The 22,920-nt window shown below is 40.1% G+C and overlaps 2 protein-coding genes across 7 annotated transcripts in view; one reads left to right on the top strand and one right to left on the bottom strand.

The window, feature by feature from the left end:
* The window catches only part of LOC137040921 (interphotoreceptor matrix proteoglycan 2), a 35,393-nt gene extending 31,933 nt beyond the window's left edge, over positions 1–3,460 (top strand). For both annotated transcript variants that reach the window (XM_067416744.1, XM_067416743.1), the window contains 2 exons: positions 547–623; positions 2,369–3,460. In XM_067416744.1, the coding sequence (XP_067272845.1) occupies positions 547–586 (40 nt within the window). In that variant the 3' untranslated portion in view covers positions 587–623; positions 2,369–3,460. The remainder of the gene's footprint in view (positions 1–546; positions 624–2,368) is intronic.
* Positions 3,461–4,351: 891 nt separating this feature from the next.
* Positions 4,352–22,920, bottom strand: part of myo6a (myosin VIa) — an 82,032-nt gene continuing 63,463 nt past the window's right edge. Inside the window, exons 28-35 of one of the 5 annotated variants that reach the window (XM_067416734.1) lie at positions 21,623–21,783; positions 17,063–17,098; positions 16,767–16,805; positions 15,505–15,608; positions 10,860–10,991; positions 10,735–10,764; positions 8,003–8,221; positions 4,352–5,384 (exon numbers count right to left, since the gene is read on the bottom strand). In XM_067416734.1, coding sequence (XP_067272835.1) covers positions 5,185–5,384; positions 8,003–8,221; positions 10,735–10,764; positions 10,860–10,991; positions 15,505–15,608; positions 16,767–16,805; positions 17,063–17,098; positions 21,623–21,783 — 921 coding nt within the window. In that variant the 3' untranslated portion in view covers positions 4,352–5,184. The remainder of the gene's footprint in view (positions 5,385–8,002; positions 8,222–10,734; positions 10,765–10,859; positions 10,992–15,504; positions 15,609–16,766; positions 16,806–17,062; positions 17,099–21,622; positions 21,784–22,920) is intronic. The other 4 variants (XM_067416735.1, XM_067416736.1, XM_067416737.1 and 1 more) reach the window with 4 other exon arrangements.

Below are 22,920 nucleotides of genomic sequence, written 5' to 3'. Positions count from 1 at the left end.
TTTTGAGTGAATGAGTGAAAACATTTAGTTTGGTGCTTGATTTCAACTTTCGAGAATCTGTGAGCACACTGATAGTCAACACATTGGTATTGTTACTAATTTATGCAATGGGGATGCATAAATTATGCATCCTAATTTACAATGTCATTCATACACTTTTATGCGAGTGGTAGAAATGTAGAGCTTCATGCTTACATTTTAATTTGTACGTTTCGTAAAGAGTTACTTTTTTGCTGCCTTGCAAGCACTTCCAGGACAAATTCTAATGAAACCTTTTTTGTTGTAGTTATATAATTTAATTAAAAAAAAATTTGCTACCAATTTTTCCATAAAACAGGATTTCCACATTGTTTTTAAACAACAGCCTGTGTTGTACAGTAGAAACTTTTACTAATGTGTCTTTTTTTACAGAAAATGTGATGCCTTACACCCCTGTGAATTTTGGATATGACATTTTCTTGTTTCCCTTCAAGCTGATCTTTATGCATTTCTTTGCCATTTGAAACCTGGGCTTCATATTGTTGCATGTGTTGTCCTGTTTTATAGAGGCAGAGACCAGAGTACCATACCAGGCCTGACGGGTTAATCACAGATGATTTCCACATTATAATACTGTGACTGAGGTAAGATCTGATCTCATATCACCTTGTGTTGTGGTGGTTCAAATCAAATTGCAAACTATTAGACTAGGCCTAACTCAATGTCATGTTGGAGGTTAATTAAACCAGACTAAATGTGTTGTTGGGTTAGTAGCTGGACTGCACTTCTGCACAAATTAATCCTTTAAAAATATGGCCGTTTACACCTGGTATTAAGATCACAGAGACGAGGGAGACACGTCGCCGTTTACACCTGGAGTTTTATTCCTTCTCTTTTGTCCTTTTTCAACCACTTCTGTCCTAATTTCTTCAAAGGGGAAGGTCCATGGGTTTTTTCAGATCTTTTGATCTAATGGACAAAATAAGCTCACGGCAAATTTACACATGAACACGACCGGAGATGATTGAAAAACATACAGAGAGACTCAGCTTTGATTTTTGCTCTGACTGCCACAAATGTTTCCATGAAAGGCTGAACAAGGTCTCAGCAATGCTTAGGTAGGTGGAGCGTGTCAAAGTAACATCCACATGGATGGAGGACCCAAGGTTTCCCAGCAGAACATTCCCCAAAGCATCACACTGCCTCCGCCGGCTCGCCTTCTTCCCATAGTGCATCCTGGGGCCATGTGTTCCCCAGGTAAGCCATACACACACACACCCGGCCATCCACGTGATGTAAAAGAAAATGTGATTCCTCAGACCAGGCCACCTTCTTCCATTGCTCCGTGGTCCAGTTCTGATGCTCACGTGCCACTGTTGGTGCTTTCGGCGGGGTCAGGGGTCAGCATGGGCACCCTGACTGGTCAGCGGCTATGCCGCCCCATACGCAACAAACTGAGCTGCTCTGTGTATTCTGACAGCTTTCTATCAGAACCAGCATTAACTTCTGGAGCAGTTTGAGCTCCAGTAGCTCGTCTGTTTGATCGGACCACACGGGCCAGCCTTCGCTCCCCACGTGCATCAATGAGCCTTGGCCGCCCATGACCCTGTGGCCGGTTCTCCACTGTTCCTTCCTTGGAGCACTTTTGATAGATACTGACCACTGCAGACCGGGAACAGCCCACAAGAGCTGCAGTTTTGGAGATGCTCTGACCCAGTCGTCTAGCCGTCACAATCTGGCCCTTGTCAAACTCACTCAAATCCTTACGCTTGCCCATTTCTCCTGCTTCTAACACATCAACTTGGAGGACAAAATGTTCACTTGCTGCCTAATATATCCCACCCACTAACAGGAGCCATGATGAAGAGATCATCAGTGTTATTCACTTCACCTGTCAGTAGTCATAATGTTATGCCTAATCGGAGTATATAGCCTACGTATACAGAGAGACTGACATGCAAGCTCACATGTAGTCCTTTTATAAGCTTTATCTACTGATTCAAAATCGTATGTATATTACATATTTGTATGATTGTTGATTTAAACCAAATGTTTAATACAAATTGTTAAAACTAAAATTGTTCATGTATAATGGATTAGGGGTATAATAATTATATAAATCATATAATAATTATAATCATTGCTGAAAGCATGACAATTTTGTATTTAAAAACTTTTTACTATATAGTGAACTTTAATTGTGTGAACAGGCCCCAAAACCAACTAATTGTAATATTTTTTAAATGGATATTACATTATTTAACTTCTATAAGCCAAACTTTTTATATGCTTTCATAATGTATATAATGAAAACAAACATTAATATAGCTAAACATCTCTTTATCTATTGCACAACATTAACACAGATATCTGTTTTCTGTTTTAACAGGCGGGGCGCCACATGTCATGCTGTCTTCCAATGGTGCTTTTCCAGCCATCAGAAGATGTTTTTCCCATGATCCCACAACTCATGAAGATTAAAGAACGAGTGGCCAAACATCCTGAACAGATGGACAGCCAAGATGAGTTGCTATTGGTTAATATGTTACCTGTCGTTCTCATGAGAACGTTAAGAACGCACTGGATTTCAGGTAGAATGTTTTCACAAGGCAGAAATGTTTCCTCACAATGAGGACATTTTTCAGTTACACTTTATTTTACATTGTACTTACTCAGATAAGTGCTGAGTAATATTAATTGACTACATGTACTTACTACTGAGTCACGTTAGGTTTAGGTTAGGTTAGTTACTTGTAATTATTGCATCATTTACTGTTATTACTATAGTAAGTACATGTAGTAATGTGTAACTACGTCACCTTAACTGAGTGTTACCAATTTTTCTTGTTTGATCATAAAGATTACAGTGTTAAAATGTTCTCTTAGTTGGGAACATAATTGTGTTTTGATGTATAATATTCATTTTACATGCATAGTGAAGTTTTTCTTCTTTGTCTTCTAAAATGGTTGTCTTGGGGAAAAAGAGAACTTTGTTGCAAACCTTCTTTGATTGAATGTTATAGCACCAAATGTACCCAAGGCACTGAAATTGTAAAATGTAAATGTAATTCTTAAATGTAAAAGTACAAAAAATAGAGCTGTGCTGGTCACCATCGACCAATGGCAGACAGAATCACTAGTTTGCATTTGGTTTACACTTAGTTTAGGGTCCAATTCTCACTATGAACTAGTTGCTTATTTGCATGCATATTACTAGGATATTTTCTGTTTATTAGTACTCATAAAGCACATATTAATGCCTTATTCTGTATGATCTTATTCTACATCCCTACTAACTATTAATAAGAAGTAATTAGGAGTTTACTGAGGCAAAAGTCTTCGCTAATAGTGTGAATTGGACTGTAAACTAAAGTTTGGCCTTTCATTTATACACTATATTGCCAAAAGTTTTGGGACGCCTGCCTTTACATGCAAATTAATTTAATGACACCCCATTCTTAATCCGCAGGGTTTAATATAAAGTTGGCCCTTTGCAGCTATAACAGCTTCAGGTCTTCTGGGAAGGTTTTCCTCAAGGTTTAGGAGTGTGTTTATGGGGATCGTTGACCATTCTTCTAGAAGCTCATTTGTGAGGTCAGGCACTGATGTTGGACGAGAAGGCCTGGCTCTCAGTCTCCGCTCTAATTCATCCCAAAGCTGTTCTTTCGGGTTGAGCTCAGGACTCTGTGCAGGCCAGTCAAGTTCCTCCACACCAAACTCCTCATCCATGTCTTTATGGCCCAACGCTTTGTGCACTGGAGCGCAGTCATGTTGGGACAAGAAGGGGCCGTCCCCAAACTTTTCCAACAAATTTGGGAGCATGAAATTGTCCAAAATGTCTTGGTATGCTGAAGCATTAAAAGTTCCTTTCACTGGAACTAAGGAGCCAAGCCCAACCCCTGAAAAACATCACACCATAACCCCCCCTCCACCAAACTTTATACTTTGCACAATGTAGTTAGGCAAGTCCTGTTCTCCTAGCACAAACTCGTCCGTGGGATTGGCAGACAGAGAGGCGTGATGGGTCACTCCAGGGCACACGTCTCCACAGGTATTGCACAGGTGTCAGCCTATCCTGGTACCACGCTTGAGTTCACTGAGCTCCTGAGAGTGACTCATTCTTTCACCAATGTTTGTAGAAGCGTCTGCAGGCCTAGTATTTGATTTATACACCTGTGGCCATGTAAGGGATTGAACACCTTAATTCAATGATTTGGAGGGGCATCCTAATACTTTTGGCAAAGTTGTGTATATTCCCATTGTAATGTCAAACGTAAAAAAAAAAAAAAAGGTTCTCATAACTTTTTTTTTTTACACCATTGGTCTCTTGATATAATTGTGCTGGTTTATATCTATATAAAATCTCAATGTATTTGTTGAAAGAACTTTATTTAGCTGGAAATATCATGCCTACACCAGTACCTTGTTTAGTTTGATACAAATCTTAATTTTGTATATAGAAATAAATCTCATTTGCATATTGCTGTTATACATATTTGGTCAGATATCACAATTACAGACTGTGCTTTGTCTATCTTATTGCATTTGCTAAATCACAGCGTTACAAAATCAGGCACAATAACAATATCACAAGAATTACTAAATTATATTATTAAAATCATTATTTTTTTATTAAACATTTTCCATTCAAAAGTCATAATTTAGTCGTCATTACTTACCAGAGTTATTGTATTTACTGTTTTGCAGCTTTTGTAAATACTTTTTGCAAGCAATTCAACTCACAGTGAATAACAAAACTCAGAATCGAGTAAAGTGCTGAACGGTCTCAGTATTTACATCTGCGAGTCAAAGAGGAGCTTTATTTCAATGCGAGACGGATTTCAAAAGTTAGGAAAAGACACACTTGTTGGATTCCTCTACATGAACTTTCCCAGTGAAGAATTTATGGATTACTGATCATATATCATACCAAAAATATTACATGAAGTAAATTATATTAAGAGGCAATTACACTGTCAAGAACAGTAATTAAAGATCAGTGAGATGATTCAACGCACCAGACACTCAAAGAAAAAAGAACGACAACTAAAAAAAAGCTCTTAAAAAACAAAACGACTGACAAAAAAAAAAAAAAAAAAAAGAATATTAAAAGACTAAAAAAAAATTAACTAAGTGGAAGTCAGTGCTGGTTATGTAAGAGTTGGCAGTCTTCCCTCATTACAGTAAAGAGCTGTGTGTGTGTGTTTATTTGAGCATGCTCTGCAGCATGGCGGTGGCGTACGTGGGTCGGGCCTGCCTGCTCTCGATGGCGCTTCTGAGGTACTGAATGCCTCCGCAGCGCTCCCAGATCTCCTCAAACTGGCGGGGCAGAATCTCGGCACCACGCTTCCGTGTCAAACCGGTCTCCTCCAGACTCAACTCGCACATCTCCATGTCATCCTTACCTATGAACAAACAGAGATTATGTTCAGAACTAAACAAGTGTGTGTCAGAGGTTAGCGGTCACAATGAGTGAGAAAGGTCCAAGCTCCAGGGAATCACCCGATTTAACCCTCTTCGGTCATACAGTTTTTTTTTTAATGTTTTACTTTATTGGAATGGTTCAGAACATTTTGGCACTTGCTACGTGAACACACACACACACACAATTCAAAAATGTTAAATGGTCCTTAAAAAATTTATCACCCCTACCGGTCAAAAATGAGCGTATTGAAATGAATGAGACGAAACTTGACACACACAATCTGACTGAGAGCTCATTTTTTGAAATATCAAAGCTCAAATTTGGAACACCGCTTGATTGGATTTATCGCTTTGATTTTCTTGCAAGTTTACAGTAAAATGTGTTTTTGAAAATTGAAAATAGCTTTTTTTTGGTGCATTTTTCATAACAATAAATGTAAAACCCTGTAACTTTTAAGTTCACTTTTTAAATTTTTTTTCACTTCAGCAATAATCTGCCAAGGGTCTTCTTTGAAAAGAGATCAAACACTAGAGGTCGACCGATTAATCGGCAAATCCGATGAATCGGCACCGATAGCTGATTGGTGGAACAATCGGTTATCGAAAAAAATTTATACCGATAGTTTTTCCGGTTTGCGTCCGTTGCGGGAGCGGCTGAGAAGGCTGCTGTCATTACACAGTAGCCTACGAGATCTCTGAGAAGGGTCTGCCGCTGACACATCTGATCGTGCGTTTAAAACACCAACAGAGAAACGGTATGAACACAGAACACTTCAGTACATGTTGCCTAATCATTATAAAGTAATTGATTTGTTGACTAGATGCTTTAGCAGGGGAAGAACAGCAGTATATGTACTTTGTCGTCGAGGCTGACAGGACGCTAATATTAGCAGCAACGGTTACCTCAAGCATTTAAAACGATGTAGCTGAGAAACTTTTTTTGATGTGAGAAACTGTATCATGCACCCAACAGAAATAATAACGCATTAGACGTCAATACATGTGTTATTTTTATAAGAAAACCGTTGAATAAATAAACTGGATTTATATGAAATGATAACACTTAATATAATACAATAATATTCAATTTGTAACATTAAGTAAGGTTAATAAATGCTGTAGAAGTATTATTCATTGTTAGTTTTATCTGTTAACCTTTTTTAAGCACTATGAACTAACATGAATGATTAAGGTAGAATTGTATTGATCGAATATTAATTCTGCTGTAAAATGAACATTACATAATGCATTTAGTTCATGTAAGCTAGCTAAATAAATACATCATTGTTAACAAATGGGATTTGCAGTCTGTTGCCTGACATTTACATACATGTTTCTAGGTTATAGCTAAAGAAACATTTATTTGTAATATTTTAATGATTTAGTTATTTTCTGTAGAATTTTTTTTCTGTTAGAACTCGTGTTAAATTTCATATGTAAATATCAAAATATTAAAATATTTTCATGGTTCAGTACTTTTTTTAATTTCTTGTAATAAAGTTCAGCACTGCTTTTTTACCTGTTATTTTATGTATTATTATTATATTTTAATCTAGTATCTTTTTAAAAACTATCGGTCGATTAATCAGTTATCGGCAAGCGAGCTCCAACCTAGCTATCGGTATCGGTAAAATCCACTATCGGTCAACCTCTAATAAACATCAGTCAAGATTTGCCAGTTTAAGTAGAAAAAACTTTTTTTAGGTCTTAATTGTGCTCAAAAAGTGAATAAATGGATTATAACTACAGCATAAATATAATTTAGTACCATAAAATCCCCTAAAAATTCTAAATATAGTACATTCATTTAATCGGAAAAAGGACATCTTGACTGCCGTTTTTACTGCATCATAATGGTATGAAACTTGGTACAGATTTTGGCACTTGCTATGTGAACACAAAAGTGGTCCACGCGAAGAGCAGCAGAGGAGAGCCTGCTGGAGAAAAGAGAACGTGACCGAGCTCGTAATAAAACAAGAATCAATATCGGCTTGGTTTTTCAGAGATGGCAAGAACTGAGAGGTTTGAAATGTAAAAGTGACGCGAAGAGGGTGTTTTTATTTCTCAACAGGTGAGTATGGTGTTTTCTTGAACAGATAAACTGCCATATGTCGCTCTCTAACGGAGTTCCCTGTGAAGCATTATCTATTGTGAAGAGTCATATCCATCACCACAGTCACACACTTTCGCGTGCAGTTTTGTTAGCATACTGGATACGGAAAACAGCATTTTCAGCCATGATGTGTGCAAGTAATAAACCCATAAAAATGTATGATAACACTTTAGGGAACACACATTCACTATTAACTATGACTTTTGCCTCAATAAACTTACTGCTTGTTAAGCGTTAGTAAGGTAGTTAAGTTTGATTAAGGGATGTAGAATATGATCATGCAGAATAAGGCATTAATATGTGCTTTATATGTACTAATAAACAGGCAATATCCTAGCAATTTGCAGGATAATAAGCAACTAGAGAACTGAACCCTAACATAAAGTGTTACCAAATGTATTTAATAATAAACCATGTATAGGTGTTGGTAATGGAGCATTTTTGAGTATGACTAGCAGTGAATGAGAACATGAGATGTAACGGCACCTGCCACCAGAAGTATGGGGTGTTTATCCGGGTGCAGCTCCATCTGTCTGGCAATCCAGGGCCCGTCGAAGTGGGCGTACCACCATCCTTTCTTCTTGCTGTTTGGGTCTTTGTATTGGTCTCCGGGTCGGATGAAGGGAATGCGAAAGAAGCGCTGCTGTCTGTTCATGACGATCTCTTGCTGCCGAGGCATTACAGGCACAACCGGATTCTGCTGGGCTGGAGGATGATGGGACGACAACTCCGTTAGTGTTAGAAAAACACAATCATCTAATTCTCCTAACATCACCTAGCCCAGGGGTCCCCAAACTCGGTCCGAGAGGGCCACTGTCCTGCAGAGTTTAGCTGAAACACACCTGAACCAGCTAATCAATGCCTTACTAGGTCATATCAAGGCATTTATTAGCTGTTTCAGGCCCTCCAGGACCAAGTTTGGGGACCCGTGGCCTAGCCAGTTGGGACAAGATAAAATGTCCGTGTAAATCTTGACCACAACCAGACAAGCGAAGTCATTTGGTTTCTATTATGATGCACTGGTTAAGCTCCGCCCACAGTGTAATCTCACTGGTCCAATGCTGACCTTCTACATGAAGCTTTTATCGCAATTATACAGGCTATATTGACTGATAAAAGCATTCAATGTTCTTCATCTAAAACCTTGGCTACTGCATATGCGATCATGAAATATTTGGCATGTTATTACTGGACTGTAGTGTTGTAGTCAAGACCAGCTAAACCAAGACCAGACCAGCTCTCCTTAAATTACACGAAAAGATCCATATCTGCTGTCTGAGAAACGTCTTATATTTAATGATTAAATATAATTAGAATAGGAAGACATTACAGCGCTGTTAGCAATCAAATCACTGACGATACAATTAAAGGTGAACTCCGGTGAGAAATGAGCCTAGGGGTGATTAACAGATGGTCAGCGAGTAGATCGTTCTCTGGGATGCGTTTTCATTAAAATCGAATGTAAAGAGTTTTATCTCTAAAAGCAGATTAGCTTATAACACTAGTCTATGGGCACAGGGTAAGTGAAATTAAACCGCTAGTTAATACGACTAACAAGACTCAAAATAGCCTCACACTAACACGGCAGCATAATGAGGGTCCCTACAGGCAAACCCAAGCATTGAGAACTTTGTAAGAGTACAAACAGTTTAATAAGAAGATACTTTATAAACACAGCGCATTACGCGTTTACAGACGGCAGCCATCTTGGAAAACAGTCTCGACGAGTCGAGCGACGAACACTGTGCTAAGAGATGAACTGTGACTGAATCTCATATGGTCCGTTGTTTCCGGAAGAAAGCACTGAACGCAACAGAGAAAATAAATAAATAAAAATAAAAATGTCCATGTTATTACATTTCACAAACTTAATTCCTATCGGCAAGCTCACTCAGCACAGCGTTCGTGGTTTTCCAAAATGGCTGCCGTCTGTAAACGCGTAATGCGCTGTGTTTATAAAGTATCTTCTTATTAAACTGTTCGTACTCTTTCAAAGTTCTCAATGCTTGGGTTTGCATGTAGGGACCCTCATTATGCTGCCGTGTTAGTGTGAGGCTATTTTGAGTCTTGTTAGTCGTATTAACTAGCGGTTTAATTTCACTTACCCTGTGCCCCATAGACAAGCGTTATAAGCTAATCTGCTTTTAGAGATAAAACTCTTTACATTCGATTTTCTAGAAAACGCATCCCAGAGAACGATCTACTCGCTAACCATCTGTTAATCACCCCTAGGGTCATTTCTCACCGGAGTTGACCTTTAATGTGCACAGAAGTTGCATCTGAATTGGTACAATTACACCTTCATAAATAATGTTCAGATTCATTTAACATTAAAACATTAACGCTATTTAACATTCACAGAATCATTTATTTAACCGACTTCTTTAAAGCAGCCGATTCATTTAATAACGAAACGTTGCCGAATTAGCAGACACAGTTTAAAATGTGTCATTTAATATTAACTTCTGGTTTATTGAACATTTTATTAAATCAATATAATTTAAAATCACGCTTATATTCATGACATCAGCTCTCTGGCTCCTGTGATATTGCTCAATACATTACCCATCAATAGTGTGGGGTCAGATTATCTTTCTTTTGGAGGGTGGGAAATTAATACTTTTGAGCAAAGATGCATTAAACTGATGAAAAGTGAAAGACATTAATAATGTTTGTTACTTTGAACTTTGTATTAAAAAAAAAGTCCTGAAAATATATTGTTTTTTTCCCTCACAAAAATATGAAGAGCATTTTATTTCTTGAGCATAAAAAATGAATACAAAATTACACAACTGTTTCTACATTGATAATAATTATAAATGTTGAGAATGATTAGTGAAGGATCATGTGACACTGAAGACTGGAGTAATGATGATAAATTCAGCTTCGATCACAGGAATAATTTACATTCAAAAATATTTTCACATAGAAAACTGTTATATAGTAATAATTTGTGACAATATTTCAGTTTTTACTGATGCAGCTTTGGAGAGCCCTTTCAAGTCTTTTGAACATTAGTGTAAATATGTATTATAATAGTTAGGAAAGCAGCAAGGGAAGAGGGATATTTTATTTACTGTAAATATAGTTTTCTATTGGCTTTGTTAAATAAGTGAGTTAGGCCAAGTGTTATATTTTCTCTTTTCATTGGATTAGGTCTTTTAGCTGTGTTTTGTGGAGTTAGACAGCGGTTGATTAATTATTTTGTCCATACTTACCGATGAAGCAACTGCTTTCAATTATGTCAACTATTACAAAAAACAAAAAAACACCACAGCAAAAAATGATTTGTGCCTGCAGTGTGTAATAAATGCTTCGTCCTGACTCTGGTGGGATTTCTCACCGTAGTCCGTGATGGCTTTCGGTGCCCTCTGCTCATCCTGAGTGTTGCGTTTCTTGTTCTTTGACTTCCACGCGTGATAAACCTTCAGTCTGCGGTGAAACTCCTCACGGCACGCCGCTAACAACTCGATATCTACATGGAGAGTGAGAAAACAGAGTAGGAAACATTTACATTATCCACAGTTCCACCAACACAGAATTAAGTTCATTTTAAATTTTCAATGATCAGGGTCCGTATTTATCAAGCTTCTCAAAGTGCTACTTTAGTCTTAAGTGCTGAAAATTCATGAAATTTACTCCTACTTTCAAACTTAAGTATAAAAGCAAGTTATCAAATTTCTTAAAGCTAAGAATCCCTGACTCTCCCAGTTATTTAAGACGGCTCGAGAGGTCTCTGAAGTGGTCAGGAGTGTCCAGTAGGGGCAATGATGGCACTAAGGAGACAGAGACGTGCGCAAATCTTTCAGGAGAGGGAGAATGTGTTCGAAATGTTTGACGACAAGCAGTTAATCAAGCGGTATCATTTGGACAAAGCAGGCATCATCTATTTCAGCGCTGGTTAATGTTGGGCTTTATAATAATAATAAAAAATGCTGTTCGAATAATTCAGCAAGCAGTAGCGATCGCTTCTTCCTCCTGCCAGGTCGGTTTTCTTTTGGAATCAAGTGCTGATTATATAAAAGAAATCTACACTGTAAAAAATTATTTAGAAAAAAAGTTTCAGAGTTCATTGAAATTAAAATTTTGAGTTAATACAATGAACATTTTTTGAGATTCGACAACCTTTATTAAAATATTATTAACAGATTTTGTAAGCATATTGGGTAATTGTGTGTTTTATTTCTGATGACGCAGTGATGACGCAGTGAAACATGCCAAATAGTGCTATTTTCATGATTTATAAAAAAATGTATGTGGTTCAGATACAAAAATATTTTGAGTTTTTATTAATTAAACCAATTTCCTTCATTGTATCAACTCAAATTTTTAATTTCAATAAACTCAAAATTAAGGCAACCAGGTTACTTACTTTTTAAAGTTAAACCAACACATTTTTTTTTTTTTTTTACAGTGTAGGCTATACATAGGCAGGTCAGTTATCAGCACACCAGTTTAAAAATTGTAATTAAAACATTGATGAAAACATGTTTATCTTTCATTTCAAATGTGTATATTATAATGTATTCCTTTTAAAACTTTATTGTCAATTGTGTGTTGATTGTAAACTCTTAGGAACTTCACCATTCAATGTGAATTTATCTGAGAATATTCTTAAATAAGGACATCTCTTCAGTGATTGGTTCATGCCTATGACATCATCCAAAATCCTGTATGTGGCACCGCAAAGTGTCGTGAATCGACTCTAAAGCCCTATTGGGACAGGATTAGATTAACATGGGGACGTGGGGGTAAAGTCATTTAACCTCAGGACGTCTGTAATATTAATGGCCAATTTGCACGGGATAAGACATCTCAGTAAAACTAGCAGAAGTGGGAGGAGTAACTCGCTTTACACACCACGGTAACCTCTGTGTCGTCATGTGTGTATGACGCTGCTGTTATCACGTGAGCAAACACAACATGAGCGCCAGTCTAAACTCCGTCTCAGGCTTTATATGTGTTTTAATAAACAGTTAGGTCAGTCTAACAATTCTGATTGGGCTGTGTTGGTAAAAGACACTTTCCTAGAGCTAAATTAAGTGTTGTGCCTCTAATAAGTGCTTTTGATCTTCTTTTTGCTTTAAACGATATGTGAAAATACTGGACGTTTGCCACAGATTTGTCCCTCCACCTACAACGCAACCGAATGCATCAAGTACCTCCAAGCGCGCAAAATGCGCTTTTTTAAAAACGTTTAAACCGGAAATGACGGAATTTTACCAAACATTTTTACAGCGGGTCTATTCGAACCAAGCGAGTAATCCAGCACCCTTAAAGCGTTCCACCCATAGGGGCGGCCATTGCTAACCAAGCCCTCACCTGCTGTTAGCATCCCATTGACTCCCATTCATTTTTGAGTCACTTTGACAGTGAATAACTTTACATCTGAGGCGTTTAAAGACTCCATTTGTCCATTGTTTATTTCTAAAGAAACACGACAATGCATAAAAGGCTCCATTACCTTGTATCTTACACTATCACCCCGCAGAAGCTGTTTTTGTAAAAATAGGCTAACGATTGCGTCATAACCAACACAACTCTGTCGAGAAATTACCGTATAGACAGGAGGAGACACTCGCAGGCAATCTTTTACTGTCTATGAGGCAGTCGGGGGGACGTGGAGACATAAAGTCTGATAAAGTCAAGGGGGAAGAATGGGGAGAAGCCCATAGTGAGCCAAAAGCAACGGGAGAAAACATTTAAACAACATGATGCAGATTTTACTTTCCACATCTACTAGAAGACCTACAGCTGTCAGACAGGAGGCTCACGTCACATCTACGTCCTCAAGCTCAGTCTGAGCCGGCGCAGTTCGCTCAGCCATCAGGAAGTGAGTGCTCCTATACTGACATCACTTAACGCCGTAGAAGTCAATGGGATAGCTCGGTCCATTTCTTTTACTGTCTATGATTCGAACGGGATTAGTATTACCCGAGGTCATTTTTCCAGACCTTTTTACAGAAGGTAAACGTCTCGGTAATCTTCACTGGCATTGTCCGTAATGATTACCGAGATGGCACATTCGGACGGGACTAAAATCACAGAGATCCTCTGGTAATAATTACTTTACCCCCCACGTCCCCATGTTAATCTAATCCAGTCCGAATAGGGCTTAAGACTGACACTTCAGATTTAGTCCTACACTTTACTTAAAGTATGATTGGGACGCTTGATAACTAACTTTTAAGCGCAGCTTTGAGCCAAGAATTTTTATATTCTTAAGTCAATTCTTAGCAGTGTTCTTGTGAGTAATTCTAAGATGTTTGATAGATACGGGCCGTGAAAGCAATAAAGCACAGAAATGATTTAAATCACACCTAATTAATCATGAATAATTACAATTCATACTATAATAATTTCACAGTTATTCATAGTATATTCCAAATGAATATAGAAACATCTTAAAGACAGCATATATTGAATATTTGTTGTAATGGCATCTTTTTATGAATGAAGGCCATAATAATAATATAATGAAACATTAATGATAGACATTCAACATTACAGTATAATTGAAAGCTATATCAATTTCAACATTTATTAAGCTTTAAAAAATAACTTAATTTGTGAACTTAAATCATTCCTCACATAAACCCGTTATAATAAATGTCAGATTTACCTGTGGCCTTCATATATAATCAATATACAGAAATTGAATAACGTTATTAAACACTTTACAGTCTAAACTGCATAAATACTAAATTAAATCTAGATGAATCCTTATTAAAGCTACACTGTTCTCTTTGTTCTTTGATGAACATTAATGACATCATTAGCGGCTGCTGTCACTTTAAGACCTGCTGCGTCACATGACACGGATCTCACACTCCTCTCATTTCTTCACAACTCTTTACGTTCATTTAAGACGGTATTTAACTCATTTAAGAGTGCTCTTATACGAGTACTCCACAAAACTGGCATTTAGACATAATTGTGTGTGTTATTGTTCGTTCAAGCATGAAAGAGAACTGAATTCTGGTGCACGTCTTCATGTCCCTATGTGTGTAATAATCAGTGTATGTGTATGTGTGTGTGTGTGTGTGTGTGTGAGCTGCGTGTTCCTGTGTGTGTGTGAGCTGCATGTCCCTGTGTGTGTGTGTGAGCTGCGTGTCCTTGTTCGTGAGTGTGTGTGCTGCTACGTGTCCCTATGTGTGTAATAATCAGTGTGTGTGTGTGTGCTGCGTGTCCTTATGTGTGTAATAATCAGTGTATGCGTGTGTGTGTGTGTGTGTGTGAGCTGCATGTCCCTGTGTGTGTGTGTGTGCACGTGTGCTGCTGCATGTCCCTGTGTGTGTAATAATCAGTGTATGTGTTTGTGATCTGCGTGTCCCTGTGTGTGTAATAATCAGTCTGTGTGTGTGTGTGTGGGCTGCTGCGTGTCCCTGTGCGTGTAATAATCAGGAGTATATGTGTGCGTGTGCTGCTGTGTGTCCCTGTGTATGTAATAATCAGAGAGTGTGTGTATGTATGAGTGTGCTGTTGCACGTCCCTGTGTGTGTAATAATTAGAGTGTATTGCAAGTTGTGTACCACCTATAGGCTCATATTACTAACACACTCTTTAAATAACACAGAAAAACTGTGTCTTTGGTGTCTTTAGAGCAGGTGTGTGTTGGTCAATGGTCAGTGGTTTTCAGTTCCTCACAATAGCAACGCTCCAACCATTCTTCTGAACACACCTGGTTTAGACCAGACGCCCATGGGGGAACACACACAGACACACACACTCTCTGATGGGGGAACAGATGTGCCAGTGCATTTGATATTTACACAACGTGGAGTCGGATATGAACATGAGAACTGCGTCGGGCTAGACATACCAAAAATATACACTATTTACTTGACTTATGCTGAAAATATGATTCAGGATGCAATCAGGATGCAAATTTAATGTATACTATCGTAAACATTTTCCTATTGAAATGCAGATACCAAAGAAACAAATAAAACCAAATTTACTGATAAAATCAACTTTAGCTTTCCTACCGCAGGATGTGTTGATGGCATCCCGTAATTCAGCGTATTTCCACTTGCTGAGCTCGTACTTCTTGACGTCGGCTTGGGCATTTGTGGCAGTCACCTGTGGAGCTCTGAATCCATGGAGACAACACAAACTATTTTTTGCATTCTCCTTACGTCAAAACTAGAGCTACCTAAAGGGTTAGTTCACACAAAATTGAAATGTCATTAACTCCTCGCCCTAATGTCGTTCCACACCCGTAAGACCTCCGTTCATCTTCACACACAGTTTAAGATATTTTATATTTAGTCCGAGAGCGTATGCAAGTGTATGCACACTATACTGTCCATGTCCAGAAAGGGAATAAAAACATCATCACAGTAGTCCATATGAGACATCAGTGGGTTAATTAGAGTCTCTTGAAGCATCCAAAATACATTTGGGTCCAAAAATAACAAAAACTACGACTTTATTCAGCATTGGCTTCTCTTCTGGGTTTGTGTTCAATCCTCAAATAAAGATTTGAACGGTTATGAATCAGTGAATTGATTCATGATTCGGATCGCGTGTCAAACTGCTGAAATCACGTGACACTGGCGATCCGAATCATTGATCGATTCACTGATGACCAAAACAAGTGTGGGTTTTGAGCAAGTGCCAAAACCTTTACCATTTGAGGACCGTTCAAATCTTTATTTGTTTTTAATGTTTTTATTCCCTTTCTGGACATGGACAGTATAGTGTGCATACACTTGCATACGCTCTCGGACTAAATATAAAATATCTTAAACTGTGTGTGAAGATGAACGGAGGTCTTACGGGTGTGGAACGACATTAGGGAGAGGAGTTAATGACAGACATTTCATTTTTGGGTGAACTAACCCTTTAAGTACTGAGAGTCTACAAGCTGAACAAAACAGGATATATTTACACTACATTCAATGCATAACACTTACTAACTCTTATATGTATAACTAAATCAAATGCATGGTAATAAACAATACTGTGAAAGTATCAGAGATCAGTTAAAGAAGAGAAGAGTTTAAATAACAGATCAATTTCAGAAAAATGGACAAATCAGCATCAATCAAAGCACAAGCAGGAAACATTCATGGACAGAAGTAATAAAACTAGACATGACTCTGGATTTATTTGATTAATGAATTTGATTGGACTGAAGATTGTGTGTAATTTTAGGCTCTTCATCAAGGTCATTGGGTTTGTTTTTCAGTGGATATTGGATTTTTGGTTGTGTGTATCTGCAGTGATAACAAACGCTTCTACCCACCGAGCCAGAAGATCAGACATTTCCTTGGCCATTTCCTCCCTAAAGGACATGATTATTGGACCGTACGTATGTTAGTATATAACGTCAGCAGTTACCCGATAAAATAACATTCCCTCCATTTGTGCATTTTACCAACAAGACTCCCAGGTGGACCTACTTTAAGTGTAGCTTTAAATGGTGATAAATGTGAAAAAACATGTTTACAAAAGTACCAAAGAGCTGCTTTTAAACTAATCTAATAAGTGGCAGCAGACAATCAAGACTTCAATAGGAGACGTAGTGAAAATGTAACCTACATGGTCAAGCTCTTGAGCTTTTGTGGTGCTGCCACACTGTAAAAACAGACAGGAAGAGCATTAATAAAGTGATGGAGAGACCAACCAAAGTGTCCAAAGACTCAAAATCCCACCACCATCAATGCTTTAGAAGAACTTCCCAGGTTCAAGACAAGCTGAAGCAGGAAACTAATTCTGCTTGAGCTTTTACTGTATTCCAGTTTACTGCATTATAAAAATATATTGTGTATATTGTATCAACGTTTGATTAATTAAATGTGCGTTTGATGACTGAAAGTATTAATTAGTAAAAAAAACAACAACACAGAATATAATTAAGCCTTGTCCCTCAGTTTTTTCTTTTAAAGCAGCAAAAAAATCATAGTGATCAATATAAAGCAAATGCCTAGAATCATATCATTATTTGAGCTAAAGTGGTCTAAATTTTCAACATTTGTTCTGAAACACACTAATATTTAAATGCACGTGTCAAGGACTGCACTGCAAACAATGCTTTTCTTACTTAGTATTTGTGTCTTGTTTCTAGTCCAAACATCTAAAAATTCTTAAAACAAGAAGAATTTACTAGACAATCAAAAGTAACTGTCTTGTTTTGGGAAAAAATAGCTCAAAATGAAGAGAGTTTTTGCTTAAAATAAGATAAATAATCTGCCAATGGGGTGAGAAAAATAATCTTAATTCAAACAGAAAACAAGATTATTTTTCTTACCCCATTTTGAGTTATTTTTCCCCAAAACAAGACAACATTTTTTACTTTTCTAGTAAATGTTTCACAATGTAAGAATGTTTAGATATTTTGACTAGAAACAAGACAAACTAAGTAAGAAAAGCATTGTTTGCAGTGTGGAAGTCATTTGAATATAATGGGTGTTTTATTTGGCCCAGTGTGATGTGAGATGGTCCTATCGGGCATGTTTGGCTGTAGGGTGCTCTGGGTAAAGGTTTTGAGATGGGCTGCAGATACCTGCGGTTTGGCCCAGTGTGATGTGAGATGGTCCTATCGGGCTTGTTTGGCTGTAGGGTGCTCTGGGTAAAGGTTTTGAGATGGGCTGCAGATACCTGCGGTTTGGCTCAGTGTGATGTGAGATGGTCCTATCGGGCATGTTTGGCTGAAGGGTGTTCTGGGTAAAGGTTTTGAGATGGATGCAGATACCTGCGGTTTGGCCCAGTGTGATGTGAGATGGTCCTATCGGGCATGTTTGGCTGTAGGGTGTTCTGGGTAAAGGTTTTGAGATGGGCTGCAGATACCTGCGGTTTGGCCCAGTGTGATGTGAGATGGTCCTATCGGGCTTGTTTGGCTGTAGGGTGCTCTGGGTAAAGGTTTTGAGATGGGCTGCAGATACCTGCGGTTTGGCTCAGTGTGATGTGAGATGGTCCTATCGGGCATGTTTGGCTGAAGGGTGTTCTGGGTAAAGGTTTTGAGATGGATGCAGATACCTGCGGTTTGGCCCAGTGTGATGTGAGATGGTCCTATCGGGCATGTTTGGCTGTAGGGTGTTCTGGGTAAAGGTTTTGAGATGGGCTGCAGATACCTGCGGTTTGGCCCAGTGTGATGTGAGATGGTCCTATCGGGCATGTTTGGCTGTAGGGTGCTCTGGGTAAAGGTTTTGAGATGGGCTGCAGATACCTGCGGTTTGGCCCAGTGTGATGTGAGATGGTCCTATCGGGCATGTTTGGCTGTAGGGTGTTCTGGGTAAAGGTTTTGAGATGGGCTGCAGATACCTGCGGTTTGGCCCAGTGTGATGTGAGATGGTCCTATCGAGCATGTTTGGCTGTAGGGTGTTCTGGGTAAAGGTTTTGAGATGGATGCAGATACCTGCGGTGTGGCCCAGTGTGATGTGAGATGGTCCTATCGGGCATGTTTGGCTGTAGGGTGCTCTGGGTAAAGGTTTTGAGATGGATGCAGATACCTGCGGTGTGGCCCAGTGTGATGTGAGATGGTCCTATCGGGCATGTTTGGCTGTAGGGTGCTCTGGGTAAAGGTTTTGAGATGGGCTGCAGATACCTGCGGTTTGGCCCAGTGTGATGTGAGATGGTCCTATCGGGCATGTTTGGCTGTAGGGTGTTCTGGGTAAAGGTTTTGAGATGGGCTGCAGATACCTGCGGTTTGGCCCAGTGTGATGTGAGATGGTCCTATCGGGCATGTTTGGCTGTAGGGTGTTCTGGGTAAAGGTTTTGAGATGGATGCAGATACCTGCGGTTTGGCCCAGTGTGATGTGAGATGGTCCTATCGGGCATGTTTGGCTGAAGGGTGTTCTGGGTAAAGGTTTTGAGATGGATGCAGATACCTGCGGTTAGGCCCAGTGTGATGTGAGATGGTCCTATTGGGCATGTTTGGCTGTAGGGTGCTCTGGGTAAAGGTTTTGAGATGGATGCAGATACCTGCGGTTTGGCCCAGTGTGATGTGAGATGGTCCTATCGGGCATGTTTGGCTGTAGGGTGTTCTGGGTAAAGGTTTTGAGATGGATGCAGATACCTGCGGTTTGGCCCAGTGTGATGTGAGATGGTCCTATCGGGCATGTTTGGCTGTAGGGTGTTCTGGGTAAAGGTTTTGAGATGGGCTGCAGATACCTGCGGTTTGGCCCAGTGTGATGTGAGATGGTCCTATCGGGCATGTTTGGCTGTAGGGTGTTCTGGGTAAAGGTTTTGAGATGGGCTGCAGATACCTGCGGTTTGGCCCAGTGTGATGTGAGATGGTCCTATCGGGCATGTTTGGCTGTAGGGTGCTCTGGGTAAAGGTTTTGAGATGGGCTGCAGATACCTGCGGTTTGGCCCAGTGTGATGTGAGATGGTCCTATCGGGCATGTTTGGCTGTAGGGTGTTCTGGGTAAAGGTTTTGAGATGGGCTGCAGATACCTGCGGTTTGGCCCAGTGTGATGTGAGATGGTCCTATCGAGCATGTTTGGCTGTAGGGTGTTCTGGGTAAAGGTTTTGAGATGGATGCAGATACCTGCGGTGTGGCCCAGTGTGATGTGAGATGGTCCTATCGGGCATGTTTGGCTGTAGGGTGCTCTGGGTAAAGGTTTTGAGATGGGCTGCAGATACCTGCGGTTTGGCCCAGTGTGATGTGAGATGGTCCTATTGGGCATGTTTGGCTGTAGGGTGTTCTGGGTAAAGGTTTTGAGATGGATGCAGATACCTGCGGTTTGGCCCAGTGTGATGTGAGATGGTCCTATCGGGCATGTTTGGCTGTAGGGTGTTCTGGGTAAAGGTTTTGAGATGGGCTGCAGATACCTGCGGTTTGGCCCAGTGTGATGTGAGATGGTCCTATCGGGCATGTTTGGCTGTAGGGTGTTCTGGGTAACGGTTTTGAGATGGATGCAGATACCTGCGGTTTGGCCCAGTGTGATGTGAGATGGTCCTATCGGGCTTGTTTGGCTGTAGGGTGCTCTGGGTAAAGGTTTTGAGATGGGCTGCAGATACCTGCGGTTTGGCCCAGTGTGATGTGAGATGGTCCTATCGGGCATGTTTGGCTGTAGGGTGTTCTGGGTAAAGGTTTTGAGATGGGCTGCAGATACCTGCGGTTTGGCCCAGTGTGATGTGAGATGGTCCTATCGGGCATGTTTGGCTGTAGGGTGTTCTGGGTAACGGTTTTGAGATGGATGCAGATACCTGCGGTTTGGCCCAGTGTGATGTGAGATGGTCCTATCGGGCTTGTTTGGCTGTAGGGTGTTCTGGGTAAAGGTTTTGAAATGGGCTGCAGATACCTGCGGTTTGGCCCAGTGTGATGTGAGATGGTCCTATCGGGCATGTTTGGCTGTAGGGTGCTCTGGGTAAAGGTTTTGAGATGGGCTGCAGATACCTGCGGTTTGGCCCAGTGTGATGTGAGATGGTCCTATCGGGCATGTTTGGCTGTAGGGTGTTCTGGGTAAAGGTTTTGAAATGGGCTGCAGATACCTGCGGTTTGGCCCAGTGTGATGTGAGATGGTCCTATCGGGCATGTTTGGCTGTAGGGTGTTCTGGGTAAAGGTTTTGAAATGGGCTGCAGATACCTGCGGTTTGGCCCAGTGTGATGTGAGATGGTCCTATCGGGCATGTTTGGCTGTAGGGTGCTCTGGGTAAAGGTTTTGAGATGGGCTGCAGATACCTGCGGTTTGGCCCAGTGTGATGTGAGATGGTCCTATCGGGCATGTTTGGCTGTAGGGTGCTCTGGGTAAAGGTTTTGAGATGGGCTGCAGATACCTGCGGTTTGGCCCAGTGTGATGTGAGATGGTCCTATCGGGCATGTTTGGCTGTAGGGTGCTCTGGGTAAAGGTTTTGAGATGGGCTGCAGATACCTGCGGTTTGGCCCAGTGTGATGTGAGATGGTCCTATCGGGCATGTTTGGCTGTAGGGTGTTCTGGGTAAAGGTTTTGAGATGGATGCAGATACCTGCGGTTTGGCCCAGTGTGATGTGAGATGGTCCTATCGAGCATGTTTGGCTGTAGGGTGTTCTGGGTAAAGGTTTTGAGATGGGCTGCAGATACCTGCGGTTTGGCCCAGTGTGATGTGAGATGGTCCTATCGAGCATGTTTGGCTGTAGGGTGCTCTGGGTAAAGGTTTTGAGATGGATGCAGATACCTGCGTAATCCGGCTTCCACAGGCGTGTCCTCCGGGATGAGTTCGGCTTCGCTCTGGGCGATCCGCAGGGCCAGTTCTCTGTCCCGTCGCTCCTGCTCCAGCACCGCCTGTCGAGCCGCGTCCTGCTCCCGCTCCGCCTCCAGCTGCAGCTCCATCTCCTCCTGAGGGACACAGGGCAAAGTTTATCAATCAATCAACTTTATTTATATAGCGCTTTTACAATGACGAGTGTTTCAAAGCAGCTTCACAGTGTTAAACAGGACAATATTGCATCAACATTTGATTTGGCTAGTTTGATTTGGATAGTTTATAGAATTAAATATGACTAAATTAATTAATTTTATTTTTATATTTAGTAGAATAACTTGGATCATAATTTTAGTGTCCCCAACTGAACAAGCCAAGCCAAAGGCGACAGGTGTGGAAATTTACCATGACTGTGCATTTTCTCTGAGCCAATGAGAACCATCCACACTGCAGTAATGACGTGGGTAGACCTTGAAACGGTTGGGACAATTGCATGTACGAGGGTGAGGCAACGAGACGGTGAGAGCGAGAGCGAGAGCACGGCCTACGAACTCCTTGTGAGACTTGAAACTGCAAACTGATCTTCAGTAAATTTTTCTTTAATTACTTGCATTCCTAACTCTTAGTCTTCATTTTTCACAACTGGTCTTGGGTCATAAACTGTTAACCCTTAAAAGAATAAAATCAGTGAAATGGGAAATCAGAATATACTTACTGCTGTGTAAAATTACATCAAATGTTTTTTCTCTTGAGTCCAATTCTTCCGTTATCCAGAATGGAAGCACATCTGAAAGGTTTGTTTGAGCTGCGCCCTCTACTGTACACACATACATTTGCATTTTCTTCAACCTGAGGCTTATTATTGTAATTTTGGTGTGAAAGGACCTTTACATTTGCCCCAAAAATATAATTTCTTTTGTAATAAAAAACAACAACAAACAAGCCCAACCCAGGTGAAAAAAAGTAATGCAAACTAACATAATGCATTACTTTTCTTAAAGCTACACTGTGTGATATTTTCTCCCATCTAGTGGTGTAAAGGTATATGACATCCAGTGAATAATAGTTTCTGCTCCTCTCAATTTCGATTTCGTTTCAACTCCTACGGTGGCCGATTTAGTCATGGCTTCCAGTTCGACCTCTTCGGTGAGTGTTGCTTCATGTGATGAGGTAACTTTTGAAAACGATAATAATTTGCAGTTATTTAATTTACCAAATGATCTATGATCAAATTAATCTATGTAAAATGAATAATAGTTTTACGTTTTCGT

Source organism: Pseudorasbora parva, chromosome 15 (genome assembly GCF_024679245.1).
Source record: "Pseudorasbora parva isolate DD20220531a chromosome 15, ASM2467924v1, whole genome shotgun sequence".
Classification (NCBI taxonomy): Eukaryota; Metazoa; Chordata; class Actinopteri; order Cypriniformes; family Gobionidae; genus Pseudorasbora; species Pseudorasbora parva.
This window is presented reverse-complemented; position numbering and strand designations above follow the sequence as displayed.